This window comes from Parastagonospora nodorum (genome assembly GCF_000146915.1).
Source record: "Parastagonospora nodorum SN15 chromosome Unknown scaffold_1, whole genome shotgun sequence".
NCBI classification, from domain to species: Eukaryota; Fungi; Ascomycota; class Dothideomycetes; order Pleosporales; family Phaeosphaeriaceae; genus Parastagonospora; species Parastagonospora nodorum.
Window position 1 is genome coordinate 181359 of NW_001884549.1, and position 26157 is coordinate 207515.

General features: G+C 51.9%; 16 protein-coding genes across 16 annotated transcripts; 6 read left to right on the forward strand and 10 right to left on the reverse strand.

Annotated features, from left to right (window-relative positions):
- Positions 1 to 42: 42 nt before the first annotated feature.
- Positions 43 to 991, reverse strand: SNOG_00063 (hypothetical protein; the record flags this gene model as incomplete). The annotated part of the gene is made up of 2 exons (XM_001790708.1): positions 43 to 743; positions 826 to 991. The coding sequence occupies 2 exons, from the start codon at positions 989 to 991 to the stop codon at positions 43 to 45; spliced, it is 867 nt and encodes a 288-aa protein (XP_001790760.1).
- Positions 992 to 1302: 311 nt separating this feature from the next.
- On the reverse strand, positions 1303 to 2836 carry SNOG_00064 (hypothetical protein; the record flags this gene model as incomplete). Its single annotated transcript, XM_001790709.1, has 4 exons — positions 1303 to 1984; positions 2005 to 2411; positions 2608 to 2623; positions 2733 to 2836. The coding sequence occupies 4 exons, from the start codon at positions 2834 to 2836 to the stop codon at positions 1531 to 1533; spliced, it is 981 nt and encodes a 326-aa protein (XP_001790761.1). The 3' UTR covers positions 1303 to 1530.
- Positions 2837 to 3169: 333 nt separating this feature from the next.
- Positions 3170 to 3540, reverse strand: SNOG_00065 (hypothetical protein; the record flags this gene model as incomplete). The annotated part of the gene is made up of 2 exons (XM_001790710.1): positions 3170 to 3474; positions 3522 to 3540. 2 exons carry the CDS (start codon positions 3538 to 3540, stop codon positions 3170 to 3172), a joined length of 324 nt encoding a protein of 107 aa, XP_001790762.1.
- A 195-nt stretch (positions 3541 to 3735) lies between these two features.
- SNOG_00066 (hypothetical protein) lies at positions 3736 to 4325 on the reverse strand (the record flags this gene model as incomplete). The annotated part of the gene is made up of 2 exons (XM_001790711.1): positions 3736 to 3895; positions 3943 to 4325. 2 exons carry the CDS (start codon positions 4323 to 4325, stop codon positions 3736 to 3738), a joined length of 543 nt encoding a protein of 180 aa, XP_001790763.1.
- Positions 4326 to 4351: 26 nt separating this feature from the next.
- Positions 4352 to 5067, reverse strand: SNOG_00067 (hypothetical protein; the record flags this gene model as incomplete). Its single annotated transcript, XM_001790712.1, has 3 exons — positions 4352 to 4626; positions 4739 to 4830; positions 4883 to 5067. The coding sequence occupies 3 exons, from the start codon at positions 5065 to 5067 to the stop codon at positions 4352 to 4354; spliced, it is 552 nt and encodes a 183-aa protein (XP_001790764.1).
- A 2627-nt stretch (positions 5068 to 7694) lies between these two features.
- On the forward strand, positions 7695 to 9543 carry SNOG_00068 (hypothetical protein; the record flags this gene model as incomplete). Its single annotated transcript, XM_001790713.1, has 3 exons — positions 7695 to 7790; positions 7947 to 8082; positions 8202 to 9543. The coding sequence occupies 3 exons, from the start codon at positions 7695 to 7697 to the stop codon at positions 9488 to 9490; spliced, it is 1521 nt and encodes a 506-aa protein (XP_001790765.1). The 3' UTR covers positions 9491 to 9543.
- Positions 9544 to 9701: 158 nt separating this feature from the next.
- SNOG_00069 (hypothetical protein) lies at positions 9702 to 10166 on the reverse strand (the record flags this gene model as incomplete). Its single annotated transcript, XM_001790714.1, has 1 exon — positions 9702 to 10166. One exon carries the CDS (start codon positions 10164 to 10166, stop codon positions 9702 to 9704), a length of 465 nt encoding a protein of 154 aa, XP_001790766.1.
- Positions 10167 to 10979: 813 nt separating this feature from the next.
- Positions 10980 to 11474, forward strand: SNOG_00070 (hypothetical protein; the record flags this gene model as incomplete). The annotated part of the gene is made up of 3 exons (XM_001790715.1): positions 10980 to 11029; positions 11085 to 11287; positions 11359 to 11474. The coding sequence occupies 3 exons, from the start codon at positions 10980 to 10982 to the stop codon at positions 11472 to 11474; spliced, it is 369 nt and encodes a 122-aa protein (XP_001790767.1).
- A 501-nt stretch (positions 11475 to 11975) lies between these two features.
- SNOG_00071 (hypothetical protein) lies at positions 11976 to 13164 on the reverse strand. Its single transcript, XM_001790716.1, has 3 exons — positions 12745 to 13164; positions 12360 to 12697; positions 11976 to 12309 (listed from the first exon to the last, which is right to left on the reverse strand). Exons 1-3 carry the CDS (start codon positions 12913 to 12915, stop codon positions 12222 to 12224), a joined length of 597 nt encoding a protein of 198 aa, XP_001790768.1. The 5' UTR covers positions 12916 to 13164; the 3' UTR covers positions 11976 to 12221.
- A 1099-nt stretch (positions 13165 to 14263) lies between these two features.
- On the forward strand, positions 14264 to 16059 carry SNOG_00072 (hypothetical protein; the record flags this gene model as incomplete). Its single annotated transcript, XM_001790717.1, has 3 exons — positions 14264 to 14301; positions 14354 to 15743; positions 15793 to 16059. 3 exons carry the CDS (start codon positions 14264 to 14266, stop codon positions 16057 to 16059), a joined length of 1695 nt encoding a protein of 564 aa, XP_001790769.1.
- An 852-nt stretch (positions 16060 to 16911) lies between these two features.
- SNOG_00073 (hypothetical protein) lies at positions 16912 to 17600 on the forward strand. The gene is made up of 3 exons (XM_001790718.1): positions 16912 to 17050; positions 17123 to 17264; positions 17325 to 17600. Exons 1-3 carry the CDS (start codon positions 16965 to 16967, stop codon positions 17523 to 17525), a joined length of 429 nt encoding a protein of 142 aa, XP_001790770.1. The 5' UTR covers positions 16912 to 16964; the 3' UTR covers positions 17526 to 17600.
- SNOG_00074 (hypothetical protein) lies at positions 17590 to 19222 on the reverse strand. The gene is made up of 2 exons (XM_001790719.1): positions 18062 to 19222; positions 17590 to 18001 (listed from the first exon to the last, which is right to left on the reverse strand). The coding sequence occupies exons 1-2, from the start codon at positions 18300 to 18302 to the stop codon at positions 17649 to 17651; spliced, it is 594 nt and encodes a 197-aa protein (XP_001790771.1). The 5' UTR covers positions 18303 to 19222; the 3' UTR covers positions 17590 to 17648.
- Positions 19223 to 20583: 1361 nt separating this feature from the next.
- Positions 20584 to 21541, forward strand: SNOG_00075 (hypothetical protein; the record flags this gene model as incomplete). Its single annotated transcript, XM_001790720.1, has 3 exons — positions 20584 to 20673; positions 20724 to 21032; positions 21088 to 21541. The coding sequence occupies 3 exons, from the start codon at positions 20584 to 20586 to the stop codon at positions 21322 to 21324; spliced, it is 636 nt and encodes a 211-aa protein (XP_001790772.1). The 3' UTR covers positions 21325 to 21541.
- A 341-nt stretch (positions 21542 to 21882) lies between these two features.
- Positions 21883 to 22269, reverse strand: SNOG_00076 (hypothetical protein; the record flags this gene model as incomplete). The annotated part of the gene is made up of 1 exon (XM_001790721.1): positions 21883 to 22269. One exon carries the CDS (start codon positions 22267 to 22269, stop codon positions 21883 to 21885), a length of 387 nt encoding a protein of 128 aa, XP_001790773.1.
- Positions 22270 to 23497: 1228 nt separating this feature from the next.
- Positions 23498 to 23992, forward strand: SNOG_00077 (hypothetical protein; the record flags this gene model as incomplete). Its single annotated transcript, XM_001790722.1, has 2 exons — positions 23498 to 23671; positions 23954 to 23992. 2 exons carry the CDS (start codon positions 23498 to 23500, stop codon positions 23990 to 23992), a joined length of 213 nt encoding a protein of 70 aa, XP_001790774.1.
- Positions 23993 to 24821: 829 nt separating this feature from the next.
- On the reverse strand, positions 24822 to 25970 carry SNOG_00078 (hypothetical protein; the record flags this gene model as incomplete). The annotated part of the gene is made up of 1 exon (XM_001790723.1): positions 24822 to 25970. The coding sequence occupies one exon, from the start codon at positions 25968 to 25970 to the stop codon at positions 24822 to 24824; it is 1149 nt and encodes a 382-aa protein (XP_001790775.1).
- Positions 25971 to 26157: the final 187 nt, after the last annotated feature.

Sequence of the window (26157 nt, forward strand, 5' to 3'; positions counted from 1 at the left end):
TGTCCAGCCGTTAGATATCTGTGTCCATTACCCATCGCCCAACTACACCCTGACAAACTCGGCAAACTTGGGCAGAAGCGCCATCTTCTCCTCCGGACTATAATTGTCGTCGTTGTATATAAGCCGCATGTTCTTGTCCTTTTTGCTCTTCTTATCCTCCTTCTTGTCTGCCGGCACCTCCTTCTGCACGCCCGCGATCAGATCGTCAATGGAGCTCTGTATCGCGTCGACAGCCGGTCGAGGCGGGATCGCGCCACCGTTGGGTATGTAGGGTTGTTGCGGCGGGTAAGCTGGAGCGCCGTAGGGAGGCTGGATTTGCGGCGGTGTCTGCGCATCTGTATTAGCGTCGTAGCCTCGAGTCCAAATGTCGTGCACTCGACGTACCGGCTGATTGACAATCTCCTTCACCGTCGGCACAGGTAGTACGCCATTCTTCCTATCCTCCCTGTACTTTGCTGCGCGCGCCTCGATCTCCTCGAGCGTCTCGGTGACCTTTGGCCGCTTGTTCGGCACCACATCGCCGTTTGCGTAGGCGCCACGAACCGGATTTCCAGTAAGACGAGCGCGCTCGGCTTCTGCGGAGAAATGCGCCTGGGTGACTTCCTGGTTGTGCTGATCGATGATCTCCGCAGGCACGCCTTCCATGCCGAAGATTTCAATCTCGAGGCCTTGACGGCCGGGGTTGGCATTCTCGACGTGTGTGAGGTTTTCCTTGTGGACTTGGTTCATGTGCACGGAGAGACCTGCATGTGCATTAGTGACATGCCACATATAATTGAAGCCGTATAGAGCGCGAATGGGCGCCATCGTCGCGGGCATATGTACCTCCTGCGGTGTTTAACCGCCTTCCACAGCGGTCGCATTTGAAGTGTTTGGCTTTCTGGTGAGAGATGAGAATCTTCAAGTCATCGAAGTCACGCTCGCAGTAATAACACCACGGGCGCTCGAGCTTGGCGTCCAAATCGGGGTATCTCTTGCGCTTTTTCGTCATCTTTGCGGTAGGCAAGTGGTGAGCGTGAGGTTGCGCTCAGCAGTCGTTGGTCGAAGCTCCAGCTATGTCGGGGGTTTAGCGCTAACGTTACTAGGCTTGGCACCTGTTAGAAAACTCCGCAGCGAGGACCCTCCTCGACACCTGAACATCACCATCACGATATGGGAAAGTGCCAGCTTCTACATGAGCAGGCCTTTACCCATGGTCATGAGACTGTCGTGTTCTATTCCTGTAGACACCGCAACCTGCACGCCAGCCACTTGAGTCTCAGACACACATCACAAGTCCTTTCGGGGAACATCCCGTAGTTTCGCGTCTTGCGTCGCTGCGGTGTATGCCGACTGTACAATCGTTCGTGCTATACCCTAGGTATACTGTTGCCAGAGCAAATAAAAAGGTCCTTCATAGTTCACACTTCCTCGCTCTTCGGAGACTTTCTTCCACGAAGAGTGTGACTCCTTGGCTACCTACATACTTTGACTGATGCGTCGTCTTGCTTGAGGCACACGCGTGGGTCTCATATGATTCGCACCCTCCCGTTACGAGGCTGCTGGCACAAGCGCCATTAGGCTGAAATTCATATTCCCCTCTTCGCTCGCGATCATGCTGCGGATGACATCCAGACACTTATCTGACAAGACGTCTTCGTCCACAGCCATCGCTCCAAGATCGACTGGCTGCTGGCGGTCTCCGTCAAGTTGGTACACATGGCCGTTCTCGTGCGACTTGACGAAGCAGATGTAATGGTACTCTACTTCGTCCTGCGCATTAGCTGGCGCTTCAGTATCGCCAATTCGAGCCACTTGCGCGTACGCCTTCTCGAGTGCCGAATCAGCCTCAAGAGCCAAAGCGCATTCCTCGGTATTGAGCGTTTCAGCAATTCGCTTGATCGTGGCTATGATGGAGTCGGGGGCTTGATGCATGTCAGCCAAGGTCCATAAATATTGCTCGGGATTCGCATGCCCATTCTGTCCCTCACTTCTCCATTGCAAACTGCATGCAAGATTGCGTACAAGCCACATGCGTTGTTGATTGTTTGTTTGAAGAAAAGAACATCGCCGTCAGGTAGGTCGCCATCAATCATCTGCAATATACTGTCTTCATCGCGCACTCTCTTCTCATACAGTTCCGTCGTCGGGAAAACCAATATCAGCGCGTACGCAGGTCTTGGTAGAAATGCGAGTAAGTCAGGGTCGTCTAATGACAGCACATCTTGGAACTCGAGCGACTTGGATAAGCCCAATTTGTGTATCAGCTCGGTAAAGAGTTCGGGGTTAGACTCGAGAGGGATGAAGTGCTTGCGGTATGTCCGTGGTGGAGCTGGAATTGAGTTCATTTTTCCGCCTTGGAAAGTCGTTGACTGGTTCGCAAATGCGGCGATGATGCGTGAATCACCACTTGCGGCTTGGAAATCAGCTAGCTACTTTCGGGTAAGATATTCGGCTCTACTTCTTGATCCAAGAGACGACTGGCAGAATGTTCCGCCGCTAATATACATGACGGTCCGAAAGCACGTGAGATGAATTAAGACAGTGATTTACAGCGGGACATGAGGATCGGTACACAAGGCATAGCTTGAGGCAATTTCCCATCTTTACTTATGCTAGAAACCTCACCAAATGTAACCCTAGGCTACACAACCAAGATCAGAGTGGTTGTCTACTTTCATCGCCATATGATGCCCTTTACGCCCGTCGAGGACCGGACATCGATCTAGTAAATCATGGACTCCATGACGTACCTCGCCCGCTCGAGTTGTGACGCTTCGATGTAAGGTAAATTTATGGGCAATGGAGTTGGCAAGGTCTGAGGTCGCCATGTAGCCACCTGCATGTATTTGGGCATGGTGCTGTGAGGAATAGGGCGCTGGATGTTGCAAGTAGTACTCGCTGAGATATGGATGTGATATTAGGACAGCATGGGCATAGAGGGCTTAAAACCATCATAGTTGCGAGATTCCGCCAACTGCAGTCGGCCAATGGGACACAGATCAATATGCAAGTCAGCACTGCATTTACAAGGTGATCGTGCTTCTAGCAAAGATTACACAGAAACATACAACACATGCCGACGCTGGCGAGATGGAAATGCGGGGCGTAACAAGGTAATGAATGTGCTCTATTTTGATAAAGTTGGACTGTCTAGCTAGAATTTACGGAAGGGAATATGCCACAGTAATCAAACATCTGACTTTTGGTTCGTCCACATCAAAGCGGTAACAGGAATCTTTGCGGCAGCAAACCCGATCAAAATCGTGATTTGAAGATTGTAACCTTTACCAAATAGCGTCCGCACTTTGTCGGCTGTGTCCAAAGGCAATTCCTTGATTGTCTCGGTCTTCTCTAGAAGCATCATTGCGATTTCAGGCGAGACTATATCGGTCAAGTGCTGGCGAATGTAAGGCGTCGAGATGGAAACGACGATCGCGAGGCCAACCAGTCCGCCCAAGATACGGAATTGAGTGCAGGCAGCGGAGCCAACAGCTAGGTGGTTGTTAGTATGTGGATGCTGTGTAAAGAAAGCCGCTTACAAAGATCTTTTGTCTCCATGATGTATGGCACAAGTATGATAAGGGGCAGCATTAACCATGCCTGTTCCAAGTCCAGCCAGCACCTGAAAGCCGTACTGAGTACTATCAATCTGGGGTGAGGTACTAATTCGTGATAAGAGCACGACACCAATGATCTCAAGAACGGCGCTCTGCCCAGTACCACTCCACACGGCGGTATTCTCGGTTTTTCCCATCAGTGCTCCAGCCTAGGGCAGATCCCGACGGGAATCATAGCTCCAAATGCCAAGAGTCTCAAAGCCGCCGAAAGTGGTGATACATCGTTGACGGTGACAAAGCGTTGCGGAATCTGAGCGATGCAGACGAATTGGACCGTTCCAGCAAGAAAAGTGTTTCTGGGGTTGTCAGCTTTTCGTTACTTTGGAACATGATCGAAACTTACACAATCATGCCGAGGCGTCGACGGTCTTGAATGAGTCGCCATGGGAATACCGGCTCAGGGCTAGTTCGACGCGTTGTTACCCACCACTGCCACATGAAGAAAGCAATTGCCATCGGAATAAAGCTGATGACAAGTCCCAACACCATGGGAGACTCCCAGGCATAGCCTTGCGCTGTCTGCTGAAGACCAGTTGTGAGCAGTACGATCGCCCCGAGCATGAGAAACGCCCCTAAAAAGTCCAAACGACTAAGAGATGCAGACAAAGATCGATCCTGAATCGGATCCGCTGCTGGCTCGTTCCATGCGGTCTTAGGTAGGGTGAAGAAGAGTGCTAATCCTGCGAGGACTCCGACGGGGACACTATTGCTGGATGTCAGCGACATTCCTAATCATGAATCCAAACCAAGACCTACTTGACGATGAAAATCCATCTCCAACTTCCGTGCTGAGTGATACCACCTCCAAGCAGCGGCCCAATGACTAGAGATAGAGCGAGTGCTGAGGTGACCATACTCATGTATGCAGGAAGCTTCCTCCTTGGCACAAGCTCCAGGAACATGAGCTGTACCAGAGCAAAGACTCCGCCACCGCCAACACCCTGACACCATCGGAACATGATGAGCTGGATCATCGTCTGCGCGGCTCCGCATAAAGCTGAGAAGATCGTGAAAATGCCTAGGCATACTATGAGAACCAGTTTGCGTCCATAGATATCGGAGATCTTCGCTAAGATCATGGAAGTGCCTACAAAGAGGAGCTGTTAGTCTGGACCGGATCGAGAATCAGAGCTACGCACTGCAATAGGTAATGAGGTATCCTGTGAATAGCCATGAACTCTTTTCGTATCCACCAAGATCATCGCTGATATTGACTACTGCTGTGCTGATTCTGTGGAGACGTGAGCTTCATCGTGCGGGAGTAGTAGTGGACTAAGACTAACATGGATGAGTCCATTTGGACAAGAAACATAGATACGATGAGTCCAGCGTTGATGAGGTACAACTTCAGCCCTGTGATGTATCGCGACTCGCTGTCTGGGGTAGCGAGCTCATCTCGGCTGTGTGGAGGTGTACTTAAAACACCCTCTTCAAGCTTGACTGATTCAACGCTTTTCTCTTTCGACATTTCTGATTGTGATGACATTGCAAGAATGGAGAAGAATGTGTTGTGATCCGATTACCCTGGTTGAGAAGTCGATATCAGCGTGAGTTGAGCATTCAAGTATGATTGTTCGTAAGTGGTGCGCGCAGCTTGCGCCGGAGTGAATGCAGTAGGTGCTGACTTGGTCTTGGCCAGAAATAACGGCAAACGAAAAAGATGGTTCTATGACGAAGGGAAATTCAGTGGATTGCCAGACATCAAGGATAGTGACTGTGCCGTGAGATTACACCAAACGAATTTGCCGGCATCATGTATGAGAACTGTGCCAACGGCACGCCTTCGGTGATGCCGCCAACGGATCGTCTTCTAGACACGTTAGGCTTCCCGCTGCATCAAACAACAGGGGTTGCCTTCGAAAACTCTCCTGAGGTTGTCAATATGAAGGCCTCGGGTTACCGATGGAATGGAACCGCTTATGTACGGCCCCCACTGTAACCCGCGCCTCTCGCGCATTTGAGGCTGCACATACGCCCGGACTGGACGTAAACGGGATGAATGCCGGTCGCTTCAGCACTCATTGGGTGTTATCTGCAACGCGATAAACTGCCACGGACAACTGTGTTGGTCTCGGATTAGATGTCTTCCTTATCGAATGCGGCGCAGTCCACACAGGACGGTCAGGATAAGTTAAGTCGACATTTGAACTCGAGATCCGGGCGGATGATCCATTATTATGAACGGCATCTGATTGAGTGTTGGCGGATTCAAGGCGTACTCAAATTATGCGAGATGCCTCTTCCCACCAGCAATCGAGGTCCGCTTCGCGACCCCACTAGGATTTTGCTTATTTGGTTAAGATCTAAGCTGTAGTGGAAATTTCGGTAAAAGAGTAACCTGTCTCGCCGACTGTTGCTTTCAAAGCAGCCGACGACGAGGCGTGATTTTTGCCCTCAAATTGAACCTGGGGACGGTACATGCAAGGTTTCGGGCTCAGTACGCCTTGCCAAGCTGCTCCTTTGAGACATTCGAGTGTCCTCGTATGATAGGCTACGGGGCTGCTTGATGACTGCAGCGACAATCGTATCTTTGAACTGTATATCTTCACAGCGCGTCGTCTTTCGAGCGGCCGCATATTTCACCAAAGGACAAGCGCGCGCTAAGGACCCCACGCTTTGAGGGTCGGCGCGAACACCATGAGCAACTGAAGCCCGTTTGAAGACAGGGGCCCCGGGCATGAACGCCTTTAGGGCCCAGTCAAGCATCGATCCATGTCTGGGTTACTGTTCAGATGGCCCAGAGTCGTATGTTGATATGATGAACAAGTTCATTCCTTTTCCCTCCAAATCACCATGTGTTCCATTCAGGGTGGACTCGTGTGATATATTCAGCGGGGTATTCTCCCCGTCGAAACGCGGCCTCTTGGTCCCGGTTTCTTCGCCAGCAGGCTATTCCACACTCATCCAGAGGTTTCATATGTAATCAAGAAAATTGACTCCACTGTGCGAATAGTGGAGGGTGGAATATTGCTTGCGACCGGCTCTTCGACAGCTGTCTGCGATTCAAGGCTCTCGACCGAATCCCGTCAAAGCTTTACGTCGTTGTCCATGACGAACAGTACTCGTTATTTTCGCTGAATCGCTATCTCCATGTATGCATCTGTCGAGTAAGATGATGCTCAGAGTTTTTGATCACCTGATGCTGTCAATCGATCTCGCAAACGCTCATGGCCAGACCGGGGGACTTGTGGTCCTCCATAAAGCCTTTGGCCGCTAAATGATAGGCAAGTCTTAACGGTCGGGCTTTCACGGGCAGTTTGTATTGAAGTCCGGGCTGAAACAGATCGGCTCCCAATGGCAAAAGTTGGTTCCAGCAGGCTTTAAGCTGCCCGAGAAGTCGTGAGATCGCATCGAAGTATGTCGAATTACAGGCAGGTTCCAAATTATGTAGCCCCGAAACTAAAGCTATTGCCGCATCCTAAAGTCGAATTGAAGAAGAGAGGTGTTTATTTCCACGAGTTCAGTTCCAGTTCTGCCGAAGTGAAGCCACTTGCGAATCATTTTAGCGCGGCCCGGCCCATAACGTGATTACCAACTTTATTGTTGAGAGGAAAGTAAACAGGGCCTGTTATGTACTGTTGTGGAGTAGAAGAAGGCCAGTGTTCGATAAGTACAAGCGACCAAGAATGAAGCAGCTGCAGAGTGGTCGCACCCACTTCCAAGGTGGCACAAGATGTTCATCCGGAGTTGAACAGCCGGAACGGCAACCACAACTGTTTAGTCTGTCATGTCCAGCCACGTTGTGGAACATGATCAATGTCGCTCATGTCAGGCAGGTACCGAAATTGAGACAGCGTTGCTCGGGTCACAGCGCAAGTTGTGCACCCGGAAGCTTCCAAAGTTCAAGGCCGCCACCCGCACGATGGTCTTCGGCTGTAGATCGACCCTACCGCCTTCTGGATCGAGCGTAGGTACTCCTATAGCACGCAAGCTAGATTAACCACCTTCCACAAACATGGAGATAGGATAATAGGTGGGCTACCAGGATTCACATGACAGTCGTCATACCTTAGTGCGCATGCGAGGAAGTATTTATTCGCGCAGTGCCCGTTGCGATTGACCTACAAGCAATCGTCACGTCAGATCGCCATCAACATGCGTTTCTCGGCTGCAATCACGACGCTATTGCTTGGTCTGGAGGCGGCTGCGCTCAGGACAGTACCACGGACAGGACCGGAGATTGAGCGAGCGGTATGTACTTTTCACAACTTTGCTGTTCAGATGATGGCTATTGAGACCTCTATGCAACGTCGTCTGTGGGCGTGTCAATGACATGCGCGCTTCGAGATCGTGTAAATCAGGGTCCACGTAAATATGGTCATAATATCAAAAGCTGATGCGTTATAGATTGCTGCCACTGAGAAGCGTTCTCTCATGAAGCGTGATGAGGACTTTGACTTGTCGTTACTTTATCCGGAACGCAACATCTCAGTCCCCGTCGACTTCTTCCACAATGAGACCCGCTATGAGCCTCACAGCAATGGCACGTTCAACTTAAGATACTGGTTTTGACAAGACCTACTACAAGCCAGGAGGTCCTGTCTTTTGTTCTGCTCGGCGGCGAAACCGATGGCGCCGGCCGTTTGCCTTTTCTGCAGAAAGGCATCGTACACCAAGTCATTGAGGCGACGGGCGGGTTGGGTGTGATTCTGGAGCATCGATATTATGGAAAGAGTTTCCCTGTGGATGATCTTACGACCAAGAACATGCGCTTCTTGTCAACAGACCAAGCGTTGGCAGAAATTGACTACTTTGCACGCAACGTCAAATTCGAGGGCATCGATGCTGATCTTACTGCGCCAAACACCCCGTGGGTCGTTTACGGTGGCTCCTACGCTGGAGCGCAAGCTGCCTTCATGCGCGTCAAGTACCCAGAAACGTTTTGGGGCGCAATCTCGTCCTCCGGTGTTACCGTTGCCATCTACGACTACTGGCAGTACTTTGAGCCAGCAAGGCTTTTTGGCCCTCCGGATTGCATCAAAAACACTCAGATTCTCATCGATGTCATTGACAATATTCTATTGAACGACAACAACACCGCACAAGTCCAACCACTGAAGAACGTTTTTGGACTAGGCGGTATTACTGATAATCGAGACTTTGCTGGGCAGATTACTGGTGTCTATGGTCTACAGAGTACGAACTGGGATCCGGAAGAAAATTCCGACTCGTTCTTCAACTACTGTACAAACATTACCGCTACACCAACAGCCGAAAACCTCCGCCCAGCTGTTGCCGACATTGTTAACGCAGCAGGCTATGGTAGCGACACTCTTGCACAAAATGTCACCTTGAATGCTATCAGCTGGATCAACAGCACTGCCCTACGCAGTTACCGCCGTACCAACCGTACTCAGGATCAATACTTCACTTCGGTCAACGCCACTGCCTTGCAGGGCCAGACTGACCTGAGCCAATACGGTGCAGTCTCGTGGTCCTACCAAGTCTGTACTGAATGGGGTTACATTCAAACTGGAAACACGCCAAAAGATATCATGCCGTTGATCTCTCGCACGCTCGACGTCGACTACTTGACCTTCTTCTGTCGCGCTCAGTTCAACATCACCGAGCCGCCTGACGTCTGGCAGGTCAACAAGTACGGCAACTACAGCATTGACTACGAGCGTCTGGCACATATCGGAGGTAACGCGGATCCCTGGAGACCTGCGACACCATTGTGGTACCCAGAGTCGAGGAACAGCAGCACCGATCACCCATGGCATCTGATCAGCCATGGCGTCCATCACTGGGAGGAAAACGGCATCTTTCCTAATGAGACCACATCGCTGCTACCACCTGCACAGGTCGTCTATGCACAACAATTCCTGAAGAACTTTGTTGTAGACTGGATTGCAGAGTGGAATAGCCAGAAGGAGCGATTGGAACTTTGAATAGCCATTGTCAAATAAGAATATATCAATAGCATCCTCGAAGCTCACGACTATCATTCAATTCGCCACAATCGCGCATTTGCCAGAAGAGATATCAGGTACTTGGAAATGCTTGATATGATATTTACAAAACTACGATTACTACAGGCGCCAAATAACTGACACAAAAATCTTCCCCATCTGCTTAGCCGATGTGCGTCAACATCCACACCTAAGCTGTGGTCTGCTTCCACCCCAACTGCCTGCTCGCCACAATATCCTCATCATCCTGATCCTGCCCAATCTTCACCGTGACGTTCCAGCTCTCAGTGATGGGCCCGTGACTCGCACCATACAAGCTCATCACAGCAACGCTAAACACATAGTCGCTACCATTCTCGAGATGTCCGGGTACCGTCCCTACGAGCGTCACATTCTCCAGCGAGGTGCTGAACGTGGGGCCCAGGTAAGAGCTAGCGGTGCCGCTTTGGCCGAGTGTGTAGGGGAAGGCTCGGGCCGGTGTTTCGAAACCCCAGGCTGCGGCGATTTCGGATACCGCTTGGATGTAGTTTTCGTTGATGAGAGTGATGGGGAATGTGGCGTTGGGGGCGAGTGTCGAGGGGGTAGCTACGCCAACGATGCGGGCGGAGGCAATGGAAGCGGTAGCCAGAGTGGATGCGATGGTTGAGAAGCGCATTTTGTGTATTGATGGCTTGGGTGGTTTCTGGGTTACTTGAAGATTTGGTGGTGGTTGGGTTGTGTGGATGTTTGTGTTGCTCGATGCAATCTTATGTACTTCGCGCATATCCACAAATATATATACTCCTATCCCATCCCGGTCCGATTCGTGCTCATCTCGGCTCTACATCACTGCCCACCCCCCCGAGCAACAGTAACATCGCTACATGGTCAACACGAGGGTGTGACGGCAAGCCTTGCGCCGATCTCCCGCAGAGCCCAATCGGATACCACCAGCCATCCATGTTGACTCCGCAAAAGGCTGCTATTTTAGGAAGCGTCCGAGGACAAGGACGAAAAAAACGAACATGTGTGTGGGCATGTGTGGCGGACTGATGCGGTAGCACCCGGAGCTCGTAAAATGATGTCATCGCTGGCGAAGTTGAAGTCGAAGAGCGGGCATCACGGAAACGAAGATCTCGGAATGCCGCACTTGGATTGGTCGCAAATATCCTCAATACGCGAGGTAGTACCAACGTAGCATACTGTGGTTGTCTGGAAGGCGACGTTGTAGGTGGGATTTGATGTCCATCTGTCTCGGCGTTGAAAGCTTCGTTGATGACTTTGTGGTAGCTCTTTGGCGCATCTTTACTGTCAACCTCATCTCTCTTCAAAATCGATAGCCCAAGACTGTTCCAGAGCAATGACGGTGTCTAACTTCACAGTTAGTAAATCTGACTATGTTGAAGTAGACATATAATATAACTACCAAAGCTGTGCATAGCTTATATGGCAGGTGACATTCGTATAGTTTGAGTGACGACACGTAACCATGCAGAGACAACCTGCGCTCGCTCAACGATCGCATCCCATTCGAGACTTGTAAGTGAATTGAGACATGACTCTTGATGATCTTCCGCGTTATCGTTACATCCAGCCTGAGGCCCCGCGTTGAGCGTAGCTCCCCCTCCCGTCCTATCACTGATTTCGCCGTTCCATTCTATCCTGTTCCTCTTTCTCCCGCTGGATCTTTCTCTCCACCTCTTTCGCTGCTTGCTGCACGGCCTGCATCTCCAGCTTCTGAAACGGCCCTAACTCCCCATTCACCACCTTCAAGCGGCGGCCATTCATACCCTGCACGTACGTCACGTTCCCGTTCCTCTGCTTGTCCCTGTGTGTAAAACGAAATGCTTGAGAACTCACTTGTGGAGCCCCAACTGGCGCCACTGTCCTCGCCGGCGTTTTTACACTGGGCAACGCCACCGTGCTGAAGTCCGGCAAGTGGTTTTGGTTCTTCATTGCAGATGGGCCAGCCGTCATCGTGTAAAAGCCGTTCAAGAACTTCTCAGCTGCGTCATCCCTCCTCTTCTGCGTCTTTTCCTCGGAAAGCAGCTTTTTGCTCAGAAACTTGTTTTCGTATTATCTCTTGCCTCTTTTGCGACCTTTCCTCCTTCGCTGTGATCCTTATGCACTTTTCGCAGGCTTGCCTTGAAGTGTTGTGTTTGCACATGATGCGCGCAAGATTGTGAGTTGATGTGTTCGGCTGTCCAGGAGCAGTTGTGTAATGGTGCTAATGAGTGGGCGCTGTAGTGATGGTGTTGAATTGTTTACGGTTTTTAAAGAGGAGAGTAGGGCGGACTCGGGTGTCGAGGATATATCCGCCAAAATAGTGAAGTGCCCATGGTGAAGCTGAGAATTGTGAATGTGCCTCCATTGTGACATGCCTCAGTCACTTACAAGGTGACCGTGACCGAGGCGATACTGGCCGTACAAGAGCCACAATGTCCATGTGAAATCTGAATCAATATGGAACAATGTATGAAGTGGGAGAATGTGTGCAAAGATGTTTGTATTGCGAGGGAACCAAGTCCCGTAAATATCCATTAGGATTAGAGACATTCAATGTCTAACAAGAACAGAAGACGGAAAAGAACAAAAAAGAGACTCCAAACTCCCGTGCGATGCAGTTTTTTGTATGACTTTTATGGAAAAGATGAAGAGTGTTCAAAGGCTGGCAGAGATCGTGTTGAACGTGACATTCCTTGGACTCGGTTGTATTTCGTTGCAAAGTCCACTAGGCCTCCTCGACAGTCTTAGGGGCGGGCTTCTTGTTCTTGTACCAGAGAGTGGGCAAAAGAGCGCATGAGACGGTGAATAGGATGCTGGAAACAGTTAGTGGCAGAACCACGATTGTGATGACGATGAGACATACCAGAGAGCGATAGCCATACCCCAGACGGCCTTGGCCTGGAAGCAGTTGCTGCGAGTCACACCAGCCCAGTGGCGGAGATCAAGGCCAGCGCCAGACTCGTTGAGATTCTGGGTTGTGGCAGTGACGAAGGCAAAGGCGTAGGCGGCGTCGACATCCTTGGATGATTTGCCAATAACGTAACAGTTCAGGAAAGACATTGGCTTTCCAAGCGTGACTGCACAGACGATGAAGGCGATGAGGAGGAGGGAGTCGACACCGGTCATGACAAGAAGACCAAGGTTTGCGTAGGACCAGTAGTAACCGACGCTGACCATGATGTAGAGCGTGGCGATGCATGTCTGAGGGCTGTCAGTGTTGTCATGATGCAATGGCTGGGACTACTCACTACACTGAGTGTGCCGACAAACTCTTTTGGAGGCTCAACACCAGTGGTCACAATCATCTGCACGAAGTTGGATGTGATTCCGATCACAATGATCATGCAGATTGCCTGGAGGACGCGAACAGCCAAGAACATCTTGCTCAAAGGCATGGCTCCGTAGCTTGGGACAGGCATGTTTGTTGAGTGAATGTGGGTTTCCCTGGGTAGGCGGTATAAAGGAGGCTCGTAAAGGACCGTGTAGAGACTGAGCGAACGAAGTACTTTTAAATCGCAAGGAACGTATGCGATCTGCCGGCAGATGAAGAGAATGTGTTGTACTTGACAAGTGAAGAATGAATGAGACCCAGATAGGAAACAAGGAAACAAGGAAACAGGAAAAGAGACGAAAGAAACTGAGTGGTTGTGAGTTGGATGGTGATGTGTTTGATGATTCTCTTGCTGCTGTTACCAGTACATCTTATACATCTGGACATGTTCAAGCACGTTCAATGTACTGATCCAAAAGAGTTTAGACCCATTGGTTGCTATTCTTACCCATCGGTTGTCTGGACCTCGTCAGTTTCATGTCATCTAGAGTTGTCGCTGGAGAAGCCAATGAGAGAGGGCAGACGGCGATGCTCCAGAAAATGTCCGAGCTGCGCACCGACGCGTGTCAGCGGCTACAGCAGAACAAAATCCTGTTACCATGAACATCAGTTCTGGGGAAGCCACTCAGGTACGAGAGGCACAAGTGGTGCCTGGGCGATCCTGATCCATTGTTTGCATCGCGAATCGAGTGGTTGAGAGGTGTTGTTGCGGCTGTCAGTCTCCTTCCCCGGTCCCACACTCCCGCCCGACCAACATGGCGCGCGGGAGCTATGGTCAGAAGTGTTGAGGCTCAATCAGAGACGCGCAAACGTGGGACAACATTGGAAGCGGTCGTTTGAGGACGCGTTGTCGGCGTTGCTGAAGTAACAAAGTGCAGATCACAGGACAGCTGGGAAGCAATCACCAATGCTTACACGACTAGCTAGCAAACGTGCAGCGCCATTGGATGCTTCACCATTGGTGCATTGATTGTGTCGAAGAGTTGTGAAAGTAAGAGACGAGCTGTATTTATGCAATGCAGTCAGCGTAGATGACCGGGCTGGGTCTTCATGGGCATGTTGGAAGATAGGGATTTTCGGTTTAGTCACGTGACCTTTAGACACCCTCGGTTCAAATGTTCCTGTCTTCAGCGACAGCGGGCCGAGTTATTATGGTGAGATAGCACAGTACGACCATGTTGCAGGGCGTGAGATGTCCGCCCTTCCATGTCGATATCGCGATATCTCGCGTGGACCTTCCGTATTGGAGCTATCTAGAAGGTGGGGAGCTCTCGTGGTTGCCCGCAGCCGAGCTACCGCATATCATCGCGCCGCCGATATGCGCAGGCAGCTCACAAAGACATGTTGCCGATAAGTGAAGCCAAAAACCTTCCGAGGTCATTCCTCGCGTCTTTAGGCTTCTCTCCACCACACTCCTTTCATCCTCGATAGACATCATGGGTATCTTGGAGTACAGACAACACAAGCAAGACTGGTACGCAACTACAAGTTCAGTATCCCTTAAGCTGGAGAGCTAACTGATGCAGCCAGCGTAAGCAGTCGGAGCGAGCTTCAAAGATCGCGTCCCTCCCCCCAACCTACCAATACCCGCTTTCACCACAAGAACGCACCATACTTGGCAAGCCCATTCAAGAGCTCGTCCAAGATGTGCAGAAGCAGGTCACGAGACCTGTCGATATCCTGCGTGCATATGGGAAGGTCGCAATAAAGGCGCAGGAGAAGACGAATTGCGTCACAGAGATTCTCTTCCCCGAAGCTGAAGAATGGGCTGACAAGGAGGTCAACCTGAAAGGCCCGCTGGCCGGCATACCAGTCTCTCTGAAGGACTCGATACAGGTCAAGGGCTTTGACATTTCCGTTGGATATTCAAGAAATGTGGGCAAGCCATATGCTGAAGACGGATCTATGGTGAAGCTGTTGAAGGACGCCGGTGCCGTGCCCTTCGTGAAGACCAACTTGCCTACTACCCTCCTCTCCTTCGAATCCACCAACGACGTCTGGGGCCAATGCAAAAACCCACACAACGACAAATACTCGCCCGGCGGCTCGACGGGTGGAGAGTCAGCACTGCTAGCTTTCGGAGGCAGTCGTATAGGCATAGGTTCTGACGTCGCAGGTTCGGTACGCGCACCAGCACACTTCTCCGGCTGCTATTCTATACGTTGCTCCACAGGGCGATGGCCGAAGATGGGCATGAACACGAGCATGTCGGGCCAGGAAGCCATCCCAAGTGTCTTCAGCCCCATGGCGCGGACACTCAACGACTTGACATACTTCACGCGAAGCTTCATCCAGATGAAACCCTGGAAGTACGACTACACATGCCACCCACTTGAATGGCGCGAGGAAATAGAGGAAGAGTACAAGGAGAAGAAGAAGCTCCGTTTCGGTGTCATGCGTACCGATCATGTCGTCGATCCGTCACCAGCATGTGCCCGTGCCCTAGATGAAGTCGTGAAAGCGCTTATAGCAGAAGGCCACGAAGTTTTTGATGTTGAGCCTCCCTCCCCCTACGAAGCACTTCAGCTAGCATCCCACCTCCTCCTCAGTGACGGTGGCAGCACATTCATGTCGCATTTCCGCACGGGCGAATGGAATGACAAAGGCGCTGCACAAATGATGCGCTACATGCGCCTTCCACGGTTCATCAAGTACGTCCACTACTTGTACGTGCGCTACGTCAAGGGCGACAGTATCTGGGCCGGCTTGATTCGCAACTGGCACCCCAAGAGTGCTTACGAGTACTGGCAACTTGCTGGCAAGCGCGAGGCATACAAAGACAACTTCTTCAAGTGGTGGTCTGAGGAGGCGAAGATGGATGTGATGCTTACGCCGCCCAATGCGACACCAGCAGTGCCGCATGGAGGGATGCACGATGCAGTCAGCAGTTGCGGATATACCTTTTTGTTCAATTTAGTAAGTCTCACGATATCTTGTAATTTTAATAGTACTAATGAGGTGGCAGCTCGATTACTCCGCCGGTATCATTCCCGTAACGCATGTTGACCCCACCAAAGATGCATTGCCATCGTCGTTCAACTTCAAGAAGCTCAACGGCGTAGCGCAGGGAGCCTACAAACACTACGATGCCGTGAAGATGGCTGGTTTACCGGTAGCTGTACAGATCGTGGGGCGCAGACTAGAAGAAGAAAAAGTGCTCGCAGTCATGGAGCGTGTCGAAGATGCTCTGGACAAGCATGGTGGAAAATACCAGCTGTTGGAGGTGGACTAGATATGGCGACGGAAGATTTACGTCAAAATGTGAGGAGTGACAAGATGATTAACCTAGAATAAATATGGAACAAATGCAAAATGACTTGATACCCCTTCGAGCTCACACACAACTTTACGAGATTTTCTGGTTGTCTGTTAATTGCATTCTTCTATTCAAACCTGGCTTCTGAAAGTCTCAATGTTTGGCAACCAGTAACATGTACAGTGGAGCAGCACATCGCACCCCACGGCACCGAACACACAAACTACCCGAACCTGGCTTCGAATGCCATCCACTTATCGCAGACGTGGCAGGTCCAGACTCGCAGCTCCATCCAGCTTACCCAGCTGCGAGCATAATTTGGAATTAGACTCGCGTCATACTGCGCAGTCTCCGCCCTGCCCCGCCCACGTCATGTCCATTTCCCCCCCTCGCAATCTGGCCCAAGCTCCCCAGCTCTTTTCAAAACACAACAACGACCAGATTGGGGGCTCGCGGCCAGTGGGAGAAGGTTTGGTAATTGAATAGGCACTAGGAGGTGAGAGTACGCTGGAAGTAGGGAAATGGACCATGTATGATTCCGAAGCCAACTAGCTGTGCTTCTGAGCGTGACATGGATCGCCATTCCCGCAGCTGAAGGGCTCGAAATGATGTATTTCATCTGCGCCGCTTCTGACAAATACCCACCGTGAGGGGATTGGTTGGTTGGTTGGATGGTTCCGCGCTGATAGTTTACGCTTGCGAGGTGGGTGGTCCATAGCCGAAAGCGCTCGACTGGAAAGATTAGCACGCAGGAAAGGAATGGGGGGTGAGCAGAGCTATATAAATACCTCTTTTCCCGTGTTGCTTGAGGACCTTGTTGTCTGCATCACCTTACCCTTTTTACCTGATTTAGTAACTCACGTGAATATATACATCCAATCATGTCGACGTACAGCGGAAAATGCCATTGTGGAAACACCGAGTGGTCGGCGGAGTTGGCGTCGGACCAGCAGGGACATATTCTGTGGTATGTATGCCTGATGGCGTTTGTTCCTGGTTGGAATAGGGCGAGATGATGGATGTTAATGGTGTCACTTAGTCACTGCGATACATGCAAGCTCCTCTCCGGCGCACCTTACACGCTCAACCAAATCATCCCCGCCAAGGCATTGAATATCACGAAGGGCAAGGATCTCGGCAAGTACACGTACAAGGGTGATTCGGGCAAGGGCGTTCATTGCGTAAGTTCTGCGAGCCGAGCCGACTTGTCTGGACAAAGATGCTGATTGATGGGGTGATAGTACTACTGCAAGAACTGCACCACGCACGTCTACCACCAGCAAGAAGCCCTCGGCGACGACAAGATTGTGCTGCGCACTGTGTTGCTGAACGACGGCGGCATTGGCGCGGGCTTGAAGCCTGCTGCTGAGATTTATGGCAAGGCGAGGTTTGGATGGGAGAAGGAGGTTGCGCAGACCTTTGAGACGATGCCGCCTTCGTAGATGTTCTAGTGCTCCATCGTGTGTAGTAGATCACACATGATGCAAAAGGAAACTTGAACCATTCAGAATTTTGCAATGACGCTTTCATTTTACTATTGTACTTGACACCCGGATTGTAGCAGTCTAATCCGCCAGCGGTGGGAAGCTCCTCAAGAAATGGCTCGGACACTCATACCCGCCTGGGTTGTTGTCGAGGTATAGCTGATGGTATTGCTCTGCGTCCCACCACTGTCCTGCGGGGAGGATTTCCGTCACCACGCCGCCTTTCCACCACTGCTCGTTGACCTTCTTTGTGATCTCGCGCGCCTCCTTCTCTTGGTCGGCGTTGTGGTAGAATATCGCGCTGCGGTACTGGCTGCCGCGGTCCGGGCCTTGTTGGTTCGCAGTCGTCGGGTCGTGCATCTTGTAGAAGAATTCGAGGAGTGTGCGGTACGTCACCTTCTCGGGGTCGTAAATCACCTGGAGCGCTTCGGCGTCTGTGTTTGAAAAGTCAATTATAGTCCTCCATCTAAGAAATATGCCGTGGGTGTACTTACGCCCCGTGCGCCCTGAGCATACGGCGCGGTAACCTGGGTTCTCACTGTCGCCGCCAATGTATCCCACGCGCGCATCGTACAAGCCCGCCTTGCCGAACTGCTTGCGGTACATGTGCTCGACGCCCCAGAAACAGCCCGCGGCGACGGTGGCGGTGTGTGCGCCTGCGGGCGCGGTCATGGGTGTGGCGGGGCCGTTGGACATTGTGCTGAAGGGGCGGAACAGCTTGGTCAGAAAGGACATGGACGCGTAGGAGAAGACGACGAGGAGAATGTAGTGGAGGAGCTTCAGTTTGACGACAACATATACTGCAGACTGTCTCTGCGTCGGATTGTGTGGTGGAGTTGGGTGGACGGAAAGAGGCGATCTGGTTACCTTGCGCTTGTGAAGAATTGCCCTTCTGGATTGTGTCTGACGCCATGATTGACATCTGACAAATCTGACAGGACCTCGGAGTTTAGCTTGAGCCACCGTGTGGCGCGGCGCGGGGTCGATTTCCGCCGCCTCGACGCGTGTGGATTGCTTCGCGCCTGATCATGTGCAGACCCTTCTTTCGTGCTCGCTGCCTCACTGCACCCGTTGTTCGCCTGACCTCTCCTTTGCCATTACCGTTGTTTTGAACCTCCTCCGCTATTGCCGAGCGTTGCAGAGCCGCAAATTTGTCCGTGGCAGGCCAGGTACCTTTATCCGGGTATTGCTTGAGGCGGGCTCAGAATTGAGGACGGCATGGGCGTGAAACGCGCGCGCCCATGGCATTGAGAATGACAACTACTCGCCGTATCTCTTAGAAGTCGCGCACGTCACGTTTGACTGCTCGAAGCTGTCCGGCCTTCCATGGACTCCCGTTCCTATTCTCCTGCGGGCTGACAGTCTTGTCGATCTTGTGAAACCGTGGAGGTCCCTTATGCGTACGACCGCATTTGCCGGATTGTTCAGCGCAAGACACGTATGCTGTACAAGCATGACCGACATGTGAAGTCCACCACGTCAACCCGTCAGGTGGCGCCTTGCTCGCTTCCAGGTGTTTGTTGCCGTCTGCTCTAGGTCAAGGCCACGAATTGTTTGTTGTTGGGGCATGCAAACATACCCGGGAAGCAGACAAGCTCCAGTTCATGGGATGATTACCGCCGAGTCCAAGGTCGCTGACTTTCGTATCCCCTCCTGGTAAAACGAAGTGTGCAATCAACCGACAATTTATTCTGCTTCAAATCGTTGACTTTGGCTGCACTAAGAATTTCACAAGCCGGCAGAGTGCGAGTCTGGACTGCCCACGCTGGATGTCTACGGCTGGCGCCTTACCAATCACCAGGTACACTGAGGATGTTGTGACTACTGCACGACCGGTTATTTTTGTCCTCGTTGTCGAGAAGCTCTACCTGCCCTTGCAGGCATTCGATTTCGCTAACGTAAATTACCCCAGGGTCTCGAGCCACAATGGAGTGACAAGCTTTAATATAAGGTTAATCTAGCCGCAATGTTTGCGAACCTCTTCGAGATCTACGACAAGGGACAACCTCGGGGAATGGTCTTACCAAAGGCTTTCTCTTCGGTGAAGCTCTATTTTCAGCATCCGGTTCCGCAACATTCTGCCGATGCATACATACGGGGTTATAGATGAATGTCACTCGTCTAGTGGAGCCGCTTTCGCTATCCCTTGAGGGTTCACCAAATTCATATCCAGCATCCAGGCCCTGTGTCACTATTCTAGGCTCGGTACCATGGGGTAATAGATTTCATCCAATTCAACTTCAATCTACACAGGCCGTGCTCGCCCACGAGGACTTCGGAACCCTCCCCACAAGCGAGCGAAGGGTCTCAAAAGAACCAGCTAACCGGGCATATTCAAAATCACCCGCCTGGTGACTGCCGGTACGCTTTGCGACTTCGGGTACCAGCCCACGTTTTCGCTGGAGCTCGGTCTAAGCATGCGAGCTGTATACAACGGCTATTGCTCAGTTACCTCCCTAGGATTAGATGTCCAACAGTATACCAGCTTGGCAGTGATAATACAGCGCTCTAGCTAGCCTAGGTTGACTTCGCGTCCCGTCTGGATGCTTCGACAGGGAGCCGCTCCATCGGTCTTGTTTGCCATGATGTCTGGCTCTGCTACGATGAAGTGGACGCTACTGAATGCTCCAGATAGTAGCACTCAACTCTAGGTTTAGCTCCAGCGCCACTGCCAAACATTGCAGCACAGTGTGCCGAAAACACGAACTCACCTGAGCAACATTGTCGTCTGGACCTATGAGCACCAGCGGCCCGCCGGTCCAGCCGTACTCGATATTGCTATTGGCACTTGGCAGCAGGTCTCTGAGTCGGCGGTGTGGTTACATGCTCGCAGATAGGTCTTGCCATACACTTGGGTGAGGTCCTAAGTATAGAGTCTGAGATGCCGAAGCAGTGGTATATAACCTGGTGCATGTCTCCTTCCAAATGATCATCATCCAACTTCTACTCTCGGTCTTCATTACAACCCTCCCTTGAATCTCCAGCCTGCATCCTCGGATCACCAACTCTATTCAATATGAAGTGGCTCCTCGCTCTCGCTCCTCTTGCCGCGGCGCTCCCAGGCCTCCCCACCGTCGAGCTCGGTGAAGCTCCTCCGGCCGGCTCGGTCAGTCACACGTAGCTCTGCTACTTGCCCGAACCAAAATACTGATTCAGACACTGCAGGTCACCATCAAGGGCGTCAGCTATGGAGGAACTGGATGTCCCCAGGGCACCATGAGCTCCCAGATCTCTTCGGACCGCACCATTGTCACCCTCATCTTTGACTCTTACATCGCTTCCACCGGCCCTGGCATCTCTGTCACGGAGCAGCGCAAGAACTGCCAGCTCAACGTTGACCTTCAGTACCCCGGAGGCTTCCAGTACTCCATCTTGTCCGCCGACTACCGCGGTTACGCCGCCATCCAGAAGGGCATCACGGGCACTCTCAAGTCGACCTACTACTTCTCTGGCCAGACTGCTCAGGTATTCAGCCCTCCCACTGATTCAACGGAGCCGAGATGTTGACTTGATAACACAGACGTCCACCGAGTACAACTTCGTAGGCCCCGTCAACGGCGACTACCTCAAGCACGACGAGGCCGACTCGACCTCCATCATCTGGTCGCCCTGCGGCGCCGCCGGCATGCTCAACATCAACTCGCAGGTGCGCCTGACCAGCACCAACTCGTCGGCGACCGGTCTGCTCACCACCGACTCGACCGATCTCAAGTTCAGCCAAGTCGTGTACGTCCAGTGGCAGAAGTGCACCAAATAGAATGCTGAGACGTGAGATTCAAGGGCGGCACGCAATCGCACAAGCGCGCTGGCTATCACGAAGTGGAAGGCATTCGATGTGGAGGATTTGAACTGGAGGCAATGCTGAGCACGGCTGATATGTAGCGTGGACTTGTTTTTTTGAGGGTTGATAGCTTTCTTCGCTTGGCTCTGTTGATTACTCCAATTGGGATGGACGCATCTCCGACGCCCCCTTGTCCCTGCTTGCAGCTCTTGGTGATGTTTTGAGATATCTCTGCGCCGACCTTGCTAACCGCCCTGTCGCTGCGTGCACATGTCCTTGCGGCAGAAATGATGGGAACACAATATAACCCGCATACCAGGAACGCAGCATGCGCCCGCGCGTGCAGCCAGAAACGTCTGTTGGTTCTGTCTTGGGCACATGGGATCTGTTCGTTGCAGCCACCGCTAACAAGCACGCGCACCTTGCGCGTGGCAGCTCACTTGTGCCCATGCGAGCACGTCTTGTTCACACACCACTTTTCCCAATATTTGCTGTCACATGTCAATGCAGGTTCTCCACGCGCGTGACTGAATCTTACCGCTGAATGTTAGACACGGAAATGCCGTCATCGCCAAGGGCGTCCAAATCGTCCACGTGACCATTACAGCAAGGTACCGACATAGGAGTATCAGGGTACGTTTGTGGGAAGGCCAGGTACCCGCCTTGCTCTGGCTCGTCTGTTCCTGCGTCCGACTCCAGATCCGAGTCGGGCATTGAACCGTTGCTTCCGTCGGCGAAGTTGTCCATCTGATGCATGAAAGCGTCATCGTCATCATCGGGCATGTCCCAGTCTTCATCCTCATCGCTGCTATCACTGCCAACGAGAGATTCATCTGGGATCTCCGCGCCCAGGACGCGTGACTCGTCGAAATGTTTCTCGTAATCGATGCGTCGGAGGCTCACCCAGTCCATCTTAGTCATGTTTTCACGGAGAAACGTGAGGACATCTTTCCAGCGGCTTCCATCTTTTAGGAGGACGTCGCGAAGCCGCAAGCCACGCAAGGTTTCTCGATGTCGGCGGGCTAGGCCGATGATTTCATCCGCGTCAAGCCTCCAAGCCTGGATTCCGAAAGCTTGCAGTTTGTCCCATTTCACATTGTGGAATATCTCTTCTAGCCGTAGCGTCAAGGGCCGGTGAGAAGGGAATCCAATATGTACTGCCTCGATATTCTTCGCCGCTGTGAATATAGCTTTCGAGAGTGTGCTTAACTCTCGCATCCGGATATCAAGATCTGTAGGGTCGTCGAAATGGAGCTCGAGACACGTGAGTCTTTCAGCTAGGAGACTTAGTGTCGTTGGCGGATTATTTGCCGCTCCTAGAACACTTTGCGGGCTGAGCATAGGCGAAGAGAAGCGTGAGCAAGGTGACCTGGATTCAAAAAGTGCTGCTCCGATAGTCTTTGTGCTGTGAAGACAGGCTTTATAAGATTAGCACGCATTCTTGAGAAATTTAAAGTGAGACTGCTGCTGTACCTGGTGGCCATTTTAGCTCTACCAAATGATTGAGTTCAGCATGATTCCGGATATACGAGATGAGCGACGCGTCTGCCTGGTCCTGAACCCTCAGTATTTGCACATGTTGAAGTGCAGTGAACGATGATATAGCCAAGTTCAACACGCGAGCATCCTCGCGGGTCTTTACAATGTCCTTCTGTTCGTTAACTTTCTGCACGAAGTGTCTAACATCGAGGGGACCCAGGCTGTCTTGGAGCGTAGGAAGGAGGTCTTGCACTCTCTCTCGTCCTGTATGTCTTGTCAGTTATAGAAGGGCACAAAGACGAATGTAGATCAAGACCTTCGACATAGAAGAATGGGACCATGTAACTGAATTTCTTCACCCGTTGAGCTAAATGTGGCTGTCGTGCAATCAGTTCCAAACGTCGTAGACCACTTCTTGAGAACCGCGTTGTGACCCGCGACCATTGATGGAGTACGCCAAGCTCAGCGACTGGATATCGGTGTAAAAGGTCAGTGTAAGTCTCACACGCAGTTCGGTACATGTGCTTTACGTACACTTCTTGCAAGTAAGTCGGAAGTGAGCGATGTTGGAAGCTTGATCTGGTTCGGGCGCAGGATGTGGCTTGAAGCTTTCCTGCGAAAGATAGGCCCGTCGTTTGAGACTAATGAGCTTTTCTGGCTCAGAGGCAACATGTTCAAGAATGATACGGAGAAGTTCGTCGGCGAGGTCGAGGATACCCATCGCGATGTGATAAACACCATACAACGTCCAAAGAAGCAGATGGCGGGGTTCAGGACAGGATTTCTCGAACGACTCGGGTGTCAGGAAGCGACCCGCGCACTAAAAAGACGCTCAGCGAAGAAGGTACGGCCCGGCACGAAGTACATGTGGCGGGATATCTGGCGATAGCAGCGGCGAAGTCGACTCAGGTGTCCGTGCAGAAATGCCCGACGGCGATGCTCTGCGATGTCTCAAAGGTAGCACTGCAGCCAGAGGGGCAAGCGAGAGAAGAAAATAGCATGGCCTTTCTGTAGCCGTCAGCTCAATGTCGCTGAAGTGTTGCGCAGGACATGTGGGCGCGAAATCCTGCACTGCGCCAGCAAGCGTGTCTAAAGTGCTGCAGCCTGTCAAGCTAGACCCGTCCAGCCCAATGAGGAGAAGCGGTTTAGCCTTCAAGAAGCTTAGTGAGTCACATGACTGTTCAGTGTATGCGGGCAAGCGTTGGACACCCCGTAGAAAGGCGGGAGCACATGGCTCCTCCCGAGCGAAAACAGTCGATTCGGTGTTGCGCGACAGCAGGGGTTGGTCAGCCTGCGGCCATCTGATTCGAGGCACACTCGCAGCTCCCCACATGCCACTGTCACTCTTCGAATCAGAGTTTGGTGGTCTTGGGATGCATGCTTCGTTGGCAACGCATTGGGGAGAGCGCTTCCGCACGCCAATCGGCCGCTATTGAACGTCATCCGGTTCCTAACATCGCCGTGATCTTGGGATGCGTTATGCCCGATAGCGCGTGGTGACGACACCTGAGAGAGGGCTGAAGCCCGTGTCATATGGTGTCTCTCATTGGCATGTGGTATCTCATTGTGGCTTGCGAGATTGCATGCTCCTTTGTCGACGACGCAAGAACATTGCGCTGTCATTTATGGCAGTATCACCGTCCGACTACTGAATACTCGTGTCCAACGTCGCCTCGTCATTGCTGTCGTGCTAAATCATGTGCAACACTGATTCAGGTTGCACCGGCACAATCTATTTAAGCGATTTGCAGCCGTATCCTTACGCAATACTACTGCAGCCCTGCGGGTTTTCATTCCCAGTTCCCTGCTAATACTCGTATACTTATCACATCAAAAGCATGCAGATCTGCGCTGTCGTAGAGCTTCGGAACGCACGGTGTCGTATAATGTCGTACAAAGACGCATGCTGAAGACTTTCGCGGCATGTGTGTGATGACTTGTCGTTTCAGCAATGTTGACAGCAACTCTCCTTGCCTTGTCCTTGCAGGCATACATCAGGCTTTCGCTTTCGGCATCATGCGTTCATGGCGCTTTCGGCGTATTTCCGTGCTGCTCAACTTGCTCTGAAAAGACTCATCTAGGCTTTGCTCTTCGCTGGCATCGAGAACAGCAACTTCAAAAACTTCCAGCGGACCCCAACCTTGCTCTCTACGCTTCTCATTCACAGCCGCACCGCCGCCTCTGGTTTCAAGCGACAGCGCAAGAGCGGTGATGTCCTTGTCAGTTATAGTTGGACCGAAGGGGTCCCATATCTCGACGTATTTAATAGTAAGACCAAATGGGTAAATGACATGAACTGCGTGGCCGTTTGGTCCAGGTTCATTCAGCTCTTGCATACGGACACGTGCGTCATCGAATGGGCCAAAGTAGATGATGGAAGATAGGAACTCGTGAGTCGACTCCTGTCGACGCTTCCAGCTCTCCAGATGGTCAGCGAACTTCTTGTTCTTGAGTAGTGCATCCCCAGTGATGCCGACGGTAAGTGTGCTCGGTGTTTGCTCGGACGCCTGTCTTCTCCCAAGAACGAAGGCGAACATGGTAAGAAGTAGCTTGTGACCAATGTGCAGGTGATCGAATGTGCCGCCGACCGCGACGGAGAGGTGGTTGACAGAGTCGGCCATTGGTGCGATTTCGCTCAATGGTTTCTCGACTGTCACAATGCCCCCACGTACCCTTGATGTTTTCCTTGGAGTGCTTGAAAGAGATATGAAGCTTTGTAAAACGCGCTCCCCCTCTTCACTTTCAACAGAGTAAACAACATCCCAAGACCTGGGAGATCGAGCCAGTGTATGAATGTCAATGGCTGGACCCTGCATCTCGTGCTCTGGAGTGGTGTCAGCTGGAGGAGCATTTGGCTGACCAGTTCTCGGATGCGCAACAAGTACAACGCGAGCGTCGACGGCGTTTGCATCTTCAGTTTCGATGGGCTGCTTGGTCGCGTTGATGCATATGAGCTTGTAGAGATCGGCTACTAATTGCTGCGTGGTTGCATAGAGTGGCCCTCTAGGTAAGTCTAGCTTGCCATATAGTTCTGGGACAGGCAAGGGCGATGTCGAGCACGACGGGGCTTGGAAGGACGACCGCGCCAGTTCTTTCAGCACAGTAAACACGGGCGCGTTGTAGGCGGCCTTGAGCGGATGCATACGATGAGGGACTTGGTGGAGGCGGTAGTAGCAATAGTGCTCGCCTGGGTGATGACGCCATAGCAGTGAAGCGTCGCACACGTGCACTGATGCAGAGACTACTGGTGGTTGTTGTGGCGGCGATGGGAATGATGGGCCTGGCGCTGAGATAAGCAGCTCGTGGTGGTCTCATGGACGGGCAAGGCGT

Coding starts and splice junctions, on each gene's coding strand:
- SNOG_00071 (XM_001790716.1), bottom strand. CDS start 12,915: ATGCCTGTCCCAAGCTACGGAGCCATGCCTTTGAGCAAGATGTTCTTG. Junction 12,698..12,744: donor TTGTCGGCACACTCAGTGTA/GTGAGTAGTCCC, acceptor GACAGCCCTCAG/ACATGCATCGCCACGCTCTA. Junction 12,310..12,359: donor GGTATGGCTATCGCTCTCTG/GTATGTCTCATC, acceptor AACTGTTTCCAG/CATCCTATTCACCGTCTCAT.
- SNOG_00073 (XM_001790718.1), top strand. CDS start 16,965: ATGTCGACGTACAGCGGAAAATGCCATTGTGGAAACACCGAGTGGTCG. Junction 17,051..17,122: donor CAGCAGGGACATATTCTGTG/GTATGTATGCCT, acceptor GGTGTCACTTAG/TCACTGCGATACATGCAAGC. Junction 17,265..17,324: donor CGGGCAAGGGCGTTCATTGC/GTAAGTTCTGCG, acceptor ATGGGGTGATAG/TACTACTGCAAGAACTGCAC.
- SNOG_00074 (XM_001790719.1), bottom strand. CDS start 18,302: ATGTCCTTTCTGACCAAGCTGTTCCGCCCCTTCAGCACAATGTCCAAC. Junction 18,002..18,061: donor ATGCTCAGGGCGCACGGGGC/GTAAGTACACCC, acceptor TTTCAAACACAG/ACGCCGAAGCGCTCCAGGTG.